This window comes from Grampus griseus (assembly GCF_964374135.1).
Source record: "Grampus griseus genome assembly, chromosome: 1".
NCBI classification, from domain to species: Eukaryota; Metazoa; Chordata; class Mammalia; order Artiodactyla; family Delphinidae; genus Grampus; species Grampus griseus.
The window spans coordinates 124,752,658-124,765,009 of NC_139017.1; the positions used below are offsets into that span (position 1 = coordinate 124,752,658).

The 12,352-nt window shown below is 40.2% G+C and overlaps 1 protein-coding gene across 3 annotated transcripts in view; it reads left to right on the top strand.

The window, feature by feature from the left end:
• The window catches only part of WLS (Wnt ligand secretion mediator), a 106,732-nt gene that overhangs the window by 36,029 nt on the left and 58,351 nt on the right, over window positions 1–12,352 (top strand). For all 3 annotated transcript variants that reach the window (XM_082657146.1, XM_082657148.1, XM_082657147.1), the window contains exon 2: window positions 1,102–1,374. In XM_082657146.1, the coding sequence (XP_082513272.1) occupies window positions 1,102–1,374 (273 nt within the window). The remainder of the gene's footprint in view (window positions 1–1,101; window positions 1,375–12,352) is intronic.

Below are 12,352 nucleotides of genomic sequence, written 5' to 3' on the forward strand. Positions count from 1 at the left end.
CACCCCAAACTTTGCTAGCTTGGATTCATGGTGACACAACCAGAAATGAGAGAGCCAGGCAAGTTGGCTTCACAGCTTGTGTTATTTACCACTGTTCTACCCTACTTTGCTAAGTGATTAAAAAGAAGAAGCTACAAATAGGTATGACCCTATTTTGTAACGATATGTGTTAATATTAGTATGTATTTTAAAGTTATACAAATTAATTCCTCTATAAATTTGTATCTAGTTACACACTCATAGAAAAGACAGATAATACTTTGATATTTTTCCAACAGTGACTACTTCTCTTTAGTGGGATTTTGGGTAACTGTTGTTTTGAACTTCAACATTTCTGTATTTTGCAAATTTTCTGTTATAATTATGTGACCATTTTATAATCACAAAATTGTGTTGTTAATGTTATATATTTCAAATTTGATGATCCCTCTTGAAATGCATGTATCGTATTTTAGTATACCCTTGAAGTGTCAGTCAGTGTTTGGGTTCCATCCTCTGATAGGTACATTAAATGGGGGCCCAAAGTCAGAAAACTTCTTTCTCTCACTCAAAAGCAGTGTTGCAGAATTTCAGAATTAAGAAGAATCTTAGAAACCAGCCATCTTGGTTGAATTTTAGAAGCCAACCATCTTATTTCTCAGATGAGGATCCTGAAGCTACTATAGATTTAACCAATTTACCCAAAATTACCTGAGAGTAAGTCATTCAACCAGGCTTCAGACCCAGGTCTTCTGACTTCAGACACTGTGTTCTGTGAAGCCCCAGAGGTCTCCAAGCCCTCAGGCAGGTGGAAAGTGAAGCACAGTTGATTTCTGTGACGTTTGTTTGGAATGATGAGGGAACTGAAGAAAACAAATGTATTCTTTCAATAAATAACCGTCACTGAAAACAATGGGAAGGCTCTTGGGGATGCTTTATGATGCCTCTAGAGGTCACTGAAGGATCCTCACCCGGATTTTGGAGATCTCTTGGTATTAATGACCTCAGGTTATAGAAGGTGGTGTGAAAAATGGAGAGAGGACAGTAGTGGAAAGAGTATTAGACAGACATAGGCACTTCCATGGATGATTCTTCTAAAACAGGAAAATATTCTCTTTTCAGCTCCAGGACCCACAACGGCAGTGTCCTACATGTCAGTGAAATGCGTGGATGTCCGTAAAAACCATCACAAGACAAAATGGTTAATGCCTTGGGGACCCAACCAGTGTGACAAGATCCGAGACATTGAGGAAGCGATTCCAAGGGAAATCGAAGCCAATGACATTGTGTTTTCTGTTCACATTCCCCTCCCCTCCATGGAGATGAGTTCTTGGTTCCAGTTCATGCTGTTTATCCTGCAGCTGGACATTGCATTCAAGCTGAACAACCAAATCAGTAAGTGCATTCTCCCCATCCCTCTCCTATCCTGGAGAATTTCTCTCTTCAGGCTTTTCAGAGCCAGTTATAATAACAGTAAAATAAGAGTATTACTAGTGACAATTATCGACTGCTTTCTACTTACTAGACACTTTTCTGAGTACTCTACCTGAATTAACCCATTTAATTCCTAGAGGTAGGTCTTATTTCATTTTACACATAGAAAACTCAGGCATCGGTGAGACTGCCCAAAGTCAGAAGGCTAGAGAATGGAAGAACTGGAATTCAAAGTCAGGTGGCCAGAGCCCTGCCCTAACCAAGTTTCATAACACCTCTAGTGCCGAGAGGGGACTCATCCTAGTGGAGTGATTTGAGGGTTTCTGAAAGGTTGCATCTTTGCAAATGTCTTTTCTGGCTGGGCTTTGAGTGAAGCCATTGCCTTAGAAAAATATACCTGTCAAAATGGGAACACCAACCCACAAGCACCCATTTTCCCACAAACCGGGTTATTTTTCTAGCTTACTCAGTTGTGATTCAAGACTCTGAGGGCATGAGGCATATAAACATTTTGTGAGGAGATTATTGGGTGATTTTGGAGAGGAAGATCCACTTGTGGCATCTGAGGACAGTACAGGGAATCTGAAATTGAGAAGGAAGAGAACATTTTTTACTGAAGCAGGATCAGGGGTGAGAGTGAAAGAGAAAAAGGTGTGTTGAAGACAGCTCTGCCTAGGGCCTGTCCATGGATTAAAGCACTTTTTCAATTCTAATTTTCCTGTATCAACAATTATCTTGATACACAATCACATTGATTTTACTCTGTTTAGGAGTTGGAGCAGTATATGTGCCTGGTTGACATTTTATCTGGAACAGATTATGCTAAGATAATTTTTCAGAATGTAGAGTTTCCACCCTACCCCTAATTCCTTCAGTCTCTTACCCATTATTTCAAACTGTTTTTGAGTACCCACTACGGCCACATACCAAATTGATGGCTGGACATGTGGTTACATGTGAAGACACTGTCCTTCAAGGGGCTTATAGTTAAGTGGAAATGACAGGCAAATAACAAGTCATTACAATATAGTGTGCTAGGTGCTGTGACCAAGGTATACCCAGGAGCTGTGGGAGCATAAAGAAAAGGCTTCAGAGCAGAGAAAGGGAAGGCTGCCTTGGTGCGCATACACACACGTGTGTGTGTGTGTGTGTGTGTGTGTGTGTGTAGAGGTGAGCAGACATATCTTTGAGGTGAGTGTTAAATAGTGAAAACCCTGACAGAGTTGGGGTGAGGGTGGGTGCAAGTGGAAGAGCACTTTAGGTAGAAGTAATGGCTGATGGGCACATCTGGACCTTCATAACAGCATTCAAGTGGTACTTCCCACATCCCTATTCTCTTGCCTATTGACTTGCTTACTCATTCATTGCTTGCATAACACATTTGTTCATTCAAGCTTTATTAAGTCTCAACCATGTGTTAAGCAGTAGGTACTGAAGATGCAAGATTGAACAAAGCACTAGGGAAGAAGTGGTTGGGAGAAAGATACTTAAACATACCATAAGGAAAGATAAGTGCTATAACGAGAGGAATATGCCATATAATGTGTGAGATTCGGGCAGGAAACTGCTATGAGGTTAAAAACTGAGACTAAAGCTAGTGTATATATCTTGAGGTTTGGGTTTTCATATTCCTAATTCTAAGAATGTATTCAAGAAAAGGAGAATTACAACAGTTGGAGGAGCCATGGTAGGCTGACATCGGTAGGTTAACTGGCTTATTTATGTTTTGGTGTGAAGGTCCAGGACAGAGTTCTCTGTTATCTGGTTGCCTGTTGTATATTTCAAGAATAATGTTCCCAGACAGACTCCTAGCTCCAAGTATAAAGGAAATGATTTACTCTGTAATAGAAATTAAATAATTGCTCCGTAGTGACTGTATTAGTGCTGGGTATAACAAATTATCCTGAAATTTAGCAGCATACATCAATAAGCATGTAGTATACCCCTCTTTCTCTGGGTCAGGGATCTGGGTACAGCTTAACTTGGGAGTCTCTGGCTGAGCTTCTCTTCTGAGGTTGCAGTCAAGCTGTTGTTCTGGTCTGCAGTCTCATGAGAAGGCTTGAAGGCTCGACTGGGGGAGATCTGCTTCATGTGGTCACTCATGTGGTCGTTGGTAGGCCTTGTTCCATCACCACATAGGCCTTGCCGTGGGGCTATCTTACAGTAGGTCCCCCCCCCACCCCCCAATAAGGGCTAGTGATGAGAGAGAGGCAGAGAGAGAGAGAGAGAGAGAAAACGCAGGTGCCTAAGACAGAAGCCACTCAGTCTTAGAAGTGACATCTCATCTCTTCTACTGTATTCTATTGGTTAGAAGTGAATGAGTGAGTCCAGCCCACACTTGAGGGAGATTACATAGGGCATGAATATCGGGAAATGGACATCATTGAGGACCAATGAGTTGATCAATCAAGCCTATATGATGAAGCCTCCATAAAAACCCAGAAGGAGAGCTTCCAGGTTGGGGAATCAGAATGCTTCCACGTGGCACCATACTGGACCCCAAACTCCATGAGGACAGAAGCTCCTTTGTTAGGGATCTTGCCCTATGTATTTGGACGTTGATTTGTATCTACTTTAATATCTTTTGTAATAAACCTATAATCTAATGAATAAATGGGTTTCTGAGTTCTGTGAGCAGCTCTAGCAAATTAATCAAACCTGAGAAGGGGGTTGTGGGAACCTCTAGTTCGTAGCTACTAGGTTAGAAGTACAGGTAACAACCTGGACTTGGCAGCTGGCATCTGAAGTCTAAGGAGGGGATCATGGGATCCTCCAATCTGTAGCCAGTCGGTCAGAAGCGCAGGTAACAACCTGGGCTTGTGATTAGTGTCTGAAGAGAGGGGCAGTTTTGTGCGACTGAGCCCTTAACCTGTGGGATCTGATGATATCTCTGGGTAGATAGTGTCAGAATTGAGTTGAATTGTAGGACACCCTGCTGGCATCAGAATTGTTGGATGTGTGGGAAATTTCACACCCCATCCTTACTGGTGGTCAGAACCTATCACATATCTTAATAACTTCACAGATGAATTGTTTCCCATCAAATATTAATTCTAAACATCAAAAATGCCTATGTTGGGGCTTCCCTGGTGGCGCAGTGGTTGAGAGTCCGCCTGCCGATGCAGGGGACACGGGTTCATGCCCCGATCCGGGAAGATCCCACATGCCGCGGAGCGGCTGGGCCTGTGAGCCATGGCCGCTGAGCCTGCGCGTCCGGAGCCTGTGCTCCACAACGGGAGAGGCCACAACAGTGAGAGGCCCACGTACCACAAAAAAAAAAAAAAAAAAAAAGCCTATGCTGGTAAGGCTTTAACTAAAACATTGCTATATGTAAATGAAATGTGAATGCATCTTATAGTTTTTTTTCCCAAGTACATCTTCAGGTTCCAAAATATATTTTATCTTCATCTAGAAAAAGAGTGGACTAAAGATTCTTTATCTTAGAAACATACTTTAATTTCTTATAACGTGAGGGTCTGCACTTAATAGGGGCACACTAAAAAATTATCTTCCAAGCGGGGGCTACTCTTCGTTGTGGTGTGCGGGCTTCTCATTTATAAGACGTGGTAGGTCTGGATTTTACCCTGATCCTTATATTAAAGAGTATGCACAGCTGCCGGTTCACTTCTTATATTTTATCATTGTTTGGATGCCTTTCTGACAGCAAGAGATGGGGCAGAAGAAAAAAGATAAGTGTGGTGAACAAGATCCTATTATATGTGGATGGCTTTCTGTTTATCAGAGATTCAGCTCTAGCAATATTACCTCAAATGGAAGGAAAAGTCAGGCCAATCCTGTTTTTTCTTTAAACTTTCCTAGACAGTCTGTGAAATAAGTTTCAGATTTCAAGTAGTAAGAGATTTCACATTTGGACTATGAAATTAAAGTTAGGATTATATGTATATGTGTATATATATATATGTATTCAGAGTTTTCATGTATCTTTGAAGGGTCTTTGAGCAGATAAAATAATCTAAGGAGTGTATATTTTAAAGGATAGTCATTTGGTGCTAAATTTTATTCATTTTATTTTCAAATTTATTTATCTATTTTTAAAATTATTTATTTATTTATTTTTGGGTGAGTTGGGTCTTCGTTGCTTCGCGCGGGCTTTCTCTAGTTGCGGCAAACAGGGGCTACTCTTCGTTGCGGTGTGCGGGCTTCTCATTGCAGTGGCTTCTCTTGTTGTAGAGCACCATCTCTAGGCATCGGGCTCAGTAGTTGTGGCACGTGGGCTCAGTAGTGGTGGCTCTCGGGCTCTAGAGCGCAGGCTCAGTAGTTGTGCTGCATGGGCTTTGTTGCTCCACGACATGTGGGATCTTCCCGGACCAGGGCTTGAACCCGTGTCCCCTGCACTGGCAGGCGGATTCTTAACCACTGCACCACCAGGGAAGCCCTGTTTATTCCTTTTAAACTTTCAAGTTAAGATGATACAGGTTTTGGCTAGGATTTGAAATCTTGACAATCCATCAGAAACTGAATAAGCATTGACATTCACTTTAAAAACTGGTCATTGTTTCATCAACTTCAAGATTTCATCAGACTGATGTTTTTCGGAGGGAAATGATGATATTATAGGGTAATGTATAGTAATAAAAGTGTTTAGAGAATGTGTATATTTTATTTGATCATTGAGAAATACGATATTCCATACTTATTATTCAATAAAAGTAATCCATACTTGAAAAAGCAATTTTAAACAGAATCCCTACTCTCATTGTTAAAACATAAACATTTAAAAAACCTACAGTTGTCATTCAGTAATAAGTATGAAAAGTAGTAGCCAGTTCAACTTGTAAATGGTGATAATTTTAAAACTATAATCTGCAGGATCTGGGAAGGGAAAGCCAGTTGAATAGAATCTAGTTCTAGATGCTTAGAAAGTGGACCTTTCAGTAAATGCCAATTACAGGTGGCCCTCCATATCTCATCCTTGGATACTGAGGGCCTATTGTACTATGGTACTTTGTATAGGTGACTTGAGCATCCGTAGGTTTTGGTATTTGCTGAGGGTTGGGGGTGGAGGGTGGTCCTGGAAACAATGGATAACGAGGGATGACTGTACAAATTCTGAGCGGACCTTTCTGTTGAGATCTATGTTTGGGCCACTGCTGACTTTTACCTAAACATTTCAGAGGCATGGAATTAGCGTGTTTGTCAGGGCACAAACGTGGTGCTTCTATAGAGCTGAAAGAGACAGAGAACTTCAGGTTTTGCTCTGGAGAGTTAGAAAATGGAGGGAGTGTGAGTGGACTAAAAAGTGTCAAAAAAATGTCAACCTAAACATCTGGTGTCTAGATGGTTGAGCATTGAGAAAAATGAATGCTTATTTATGTGATGGGCTTAGATTGTTCTGTAACAGCAAATTCTGTTATTTGAAAATATCCTCTAGAGTGGGTGTATGTCATTTTTTTTTAAGTGTTTTATCAGTCACTTAATTTATGTATGTATTTGTGAAATACAGGTTTGAGTTGGCTAAAATGGTACCCACTTGTAATGGAATGTCGCTCTACTGATTACAACTGCAAGTCACATACTTAGCATAACCTCAGACTCTACATGGGGCTTCTTTTGAGGAACTTGGGTGGAGAGATCAAAGAAGGAGGGTTTTTTTGACATGTCTCTACCCAGCTTTCAAATCTACTGTTGAAATAGAAGCACTGAAATTCTTTGGCAGAAAGCCTCAAGGTGGATTGATCTGTCTTGAGTAGTAAATCTAGGATTTCAGGGGTCTAAAAATCCCTTAGGCTGAAGAAATACTGATAAATGGTGTGGGATGGGGAAAGCCAGAGCGTTTATTCTGTTCTTAGGTAATGAAGTCATTACGTTTTGCTTTGAACCCCGTGCTGTACGCTATAATTAAATATTGTCTTATTTGCTTGTTTCATTCTTGCAAATGACTACATGTAACGATGGAATTATTTCTATAACAAGTGATTTTTCTTTTCTCAACTGAAAACATTTCTGTACAACATTTCTAATAAAAAAAAAAAGTAGAATGATATTATTACCCAGTCATTTTTCAAGTTAGATGGCTGAGTGTCCTGGGAGGAAATTGCCTAACTTTTTATGAAATGATTGTGTGCTTCCATTTGTGTATCGATTATAGAATGTTAGTCAGACACCACATGAAGACAGTTAGAATAAAGCAACAATCTGCTGACTGTAAAAAATAAACTGTTATGTTATCTAAAATGATTAGGGGCGAATTTATAGAAGGAAGAAAGACGGAATCCTATTGTGATCTTATTGTTGACCATCAGCAAGAGTCATGCTTCTTAATTCTATTATATTTTGAGATGCCTCTTGGGAAGAGTCCACAAAGAGAGCTTAATGGGGCAGAGGATTCTGTACACCATAAAACTACAGCTACTGTGATGGAACAGACCATTGGTAATATGGTATTCACATAACTGGAATTCCATGCTTCATCAGATAATCCTCTTTAACAAACTATACCGAAGCAAGTCACTGAGAAGAAATCTAATTCTACCCTCCCACTCCCATTCCCCCACCTCCCCTAATAGAGACCTTCTTTGATTCATGACCATGTCACAGTCTCTATAAGAAACGTTTCTGATTGGACAGTTTTTATTACAGGCTGGTGACACCAAGATTTTTTAAGTTACCTTTTAAATTTCTTTACCTGCCCCAGAGTCAATGTGAGCAGAAATAGAAACTTCAAATTTTTCCTCTCCTCTCTCCCCTCCCCCTTAAAAAAAGATAAGCTGAAAAAGCTCAAAACACACCGGAAAGATGTGGCAGACTTAAATGGAGTGGGGTTTGAGGTGGTGGGTAAAGGTTAAGAGGTTGTCACTATTTGAGATGGACTTACACGGCCAGTCCTTTTTCTTATGGAGTTGTGTTTCCCCTTCAAACAAAGGCTAGAACCTAGAATTTACAAGCATGACTCAGTCTTACCTACTGACTTGAAACAGAAGAAAACTGAAATCATGGGAGAAGACCATATTTTGTTGATTAACCCAGGATAGTGACTATTAAGGACATCATGTTAGTTTACTCTCATTGATAGATTATCTTTCCCTTTGTGGGAATCATCAGGCACAGCTTTGGCATTAACCATTGTGAACGTGTTTATATTGGCAGGAGCGTGGGAACCTTTGGCTTTGTTTGATTTGGGTGTGATGGGTGTAAGCACGTGACTTGGACAGCATCACTATAAAGCTGTCTGGATCTCTATATCTGGCTCAATGGTTTCGTGTTATATATTTCCAAATGAAAAAATCCAGTTGAGAAACAGAGTTGGCCTCTCAAAACCTTCCCAAGATGTTTTATTAATGTTTATAGTTTGCTTATCCAGTCCCTCCCACTTCCTTCCAGTCATTCATTGATTTACCAGTCAATTTAACATTGGAAGCTAGATCGTTTTGGATTGGTCTTTAGTCTTAGCAAAACACTCATCTATGGTGTTGAATAATTTGCAGTAATTGTTACTAAACATCAACTGTGTGATTGCAGACTCTGATCACTGGAAGATAGGTTAGAGTGCTGCTGGTCTAATTATCTTCAACCAGGAGTCTATGGGTAGGGTTCAAGGGCCACATGAGCCCCTGATACTGTGTGAAATTTTAGTCATATTTACTTATGTGCATTTTGGGAGTAAAAGGGTTTGTGGCTTTTGTCAGGTTTTCAAATGGGTGTTTGGCCCCAAAATGTTAAAGAACTAGTCCTTTAGTTTACTAGATGAGGAAACCTTACAATACTTGCCCACTGTAGCACAGCTGGCTGGAGACAGAGCAAGATCTCCTGGTGTATATCAGCCATGTAGGCAGGTGGATGGTACCTAGCAACAAGTAGCTACCGTATACAGGGCAGTGAGCCTTCTGCCAAACAGCGGCCTCTAAGATTCTTGGACAGAAGTTGTGCTGGTCTTTCTAAAATGGTGTATTCTCTCTGTTTTTTTTTTTTTTTTTTTTTTTTTTTTCATCTCCCAAGTTCAGGAAATGTAGTGCAGTCTAGAATCTAGACTAGGAGGTAGGCTGGTCCTGTTTATAGTGCCACAGCTGCAGATCACCCATGTGTCTCATTTCCTGCTCTGAGTTTAGAATATAAATGAGGAGATTCTCTTTGCATCCATAACAAGTATATCCTGGTTACTAAAATAAAAGCCTGGTGACATCAATGAAAAATGGGAGCAGCAGAGCCACCAGCGGCAGCAGATTCCTTGTTGGCGCTCCACTATATAGAAGGTGTCTTTGTGCTGTTACCTCCTCTTCTAATTTGGGGTATTTTTGTTAATATTTAAATGCCAGCCAATCACCACATAGCTAATATGAGGTTATTTTATGGGGAATCATACCTTTATTTTGGGTAACCTAAGAAAATATGAAGTAAAATTATTTTCTGAATGATGCTTTTCAAAGCAAAAGAAAGTTAGATGGGGAAAGAAAATCCTTTGTTAAGCAAAGCAGAATTCTACTTGCAAAGGTGCCAGGGATTCTACAATGGAAAAAACCACTTTCTTCAACATCTACCTACTGTCTACACGCTGATGCTAGAAATGGTTCCAGTTCCTCTTTTGCTTTAGTAAGTTAGTGCTAATGGTATTAGTAGGAGAGGTAGTAGTAATTCTTTAAAGGAAGAAGAGGTTCTGTTTTTTTAATTGTTCTGGTTTAGGTTGTTTCCTAAAGTAATTGTCCAATGAATCTATCTTTCCTGCCCCACTGGTTATTCATATTATGACCACAAAGGAAAGCCCAGGCCTGACCTAACAAGCAAGATTATGTGTTCTTTAAAGGTAAGGGTTGGGGGAAGATTGTAAACATTTAAATTTAGTATCTTCTAAAAAGTTACTGTCAATGTAGAAAAGAGTTTTAATAGTTGAAGTTGTTCAGCAATGAAAAGGCTGTCTCTTCAAGTAGTGAGCAGCCTGTCATTGGTAGTAATCAACCAGAAGCTGGTTGAGGGGGGAATCATAATGATGACCCCAAGTGATAACTTGCATTTGGTGGTGATTTCTTTACAAAGTACTTTTGTACTAGGGGTGCTGGTGGTTGTCTGTGTTGCCAGCCATTTGCTTTGGCCTCATGTCATTTTCCTGCAGAACTTGTCTATCTCTCCTCTCTGAGTGTGGGCTTCCACCGTGCCTGCTGAGTGGGCACCTGGCCACATGATCAGTCCCCCAGCCACAACTGATTGGATTAGGATGGGCCCTTGCCCCAAGGGGGAACAATCAGATTCTCTCTTATAACAAATCGGGATTCACTATTTCTAGGCCCACCTTCATTGGCATTTAAACTGAAAAGTCCTGGGGGCTACCTGGGCAGGAGGTGTTGGAGATGTTGGAGAGAAAAGTTGTTTGGCAGATTGGGAAAATCAGATGCAAAGAGAAAAATGGAGACAAAGGACCATAATTATGGGGTATAATTATGATCAACTGCAAATGATGAATCTCTCTCTGACAGTTTTCTCTTCCTGGTTCTGGTTCCTCAAGCTTGTCAGCACTTTGTGTCCTGAGTTTCTTGAGATACCTTTGTACCAGCTAATTTCTGCTTAAGCTAGCGTGCCTAAAATCCTGTTACTTGCAAGCAAATCGTCTCTGATTAAGACAACTTTATTTTATTTCATCTGATCATCTTAATAGTTCTTCTCCCTTCTAAAATCAGAGGAAACTGAGGATGAGAGAAGCTAAATGATTTGTCCAAAGTCCCCCAGCTGAGAAATAGAGGGGTTATAAGTGAAAGCAATCTTGGAACTCTAGTGCCTTCATCCCACTGAGTCTATGGCATGAGTCCATCCATAGTGCCCTGGAGAGCCTTCCTGATCTGAGTGGGAAATCATACGAGATGACTCCTAAGGTTCCATCCACTCTACATCTCTTTTGCGGAAGAGTCCATGACTCACTTAAGATTTTTTGGCTCTATAAAAATCTCATGAGTATCCCTTCAGCTTTGTGAATCAGTTACTTCAAAGACCCTTAAGTGTAACCATTTTAGAAGATGCTGCTCAGTGGGGATGGATGCCTCTTTGTTCGTGGGTGAACTTAGTGTTGAAATGAGTGAGTTTTCTTGTCTTTTATTTTGTTACGTGTTACCTTGTGTTCATTTCTAGTCCTTGGGTAGGCAGACAGGGTTGGTGTACTGGAAGTGTATTTTTAGTCTGACATTAAAAAATGTATCATAGACACCAACACAGGAAACAGTTTTTTAGGTGAGTCAGTATACAAATAACCTCAAAGAGTTTTCATAAAGGGATGGTAGATCTTTTAAATTTAACAGTCCAGTTTCTGAGGCCCCCCTCCCAATGTCCTGCATTCATTTATTGCTTATTTATTGGGCTTCTACTATGTGCTGGCATTTTTTACTCAGGAATTAAGGTATAAAGATAAGTCCTTATCTTTCATAATACAGTTTCAAAAAACATCATGACCCTTCTTTGTTTACTTCTCTCTATCCTGAAAGACTGAATTTTGAGGGCAAGGACTGTATCTTGTTCATCTCTGGGTCCCTAGCACAGCCCCTGGCACAGTAAATACTTGAGATGTAGTCAAAAGAATTAGGTGCTCACTGTCTAGTTCAGAGAGAAAGAAACAAAAAAATCACACTAATGTGTTCAGTGCTAAGTGCCCAGAATATTCTGTGAATACAGAAGGGGAAATGATGAGCTAACTGCGAAGATAGTTTTTTAACTGAGTATTGAAGGGTGGAGTCTTAAAGGAGATGTTGGAATTTGTGACTGTCTACTATCTGATGGCAAAGAAACAATCCAAGGGCAGCCTTATTTTGTTCTGGGAAGCCAGAGTTTTGGGGCCAAATCCCCGACCTATCACTTATAAATTATATGACACTTTTGGTAAGTTTGTGAACTTCCTTATACTTCATTTTCTTTAATCAACAGAATAGATATAAGAGTAGTACCACCCTTATTAGGATTGTTTTAAGGATGAAACTAGAATAAAATACACGTGAGGCCTCTACAT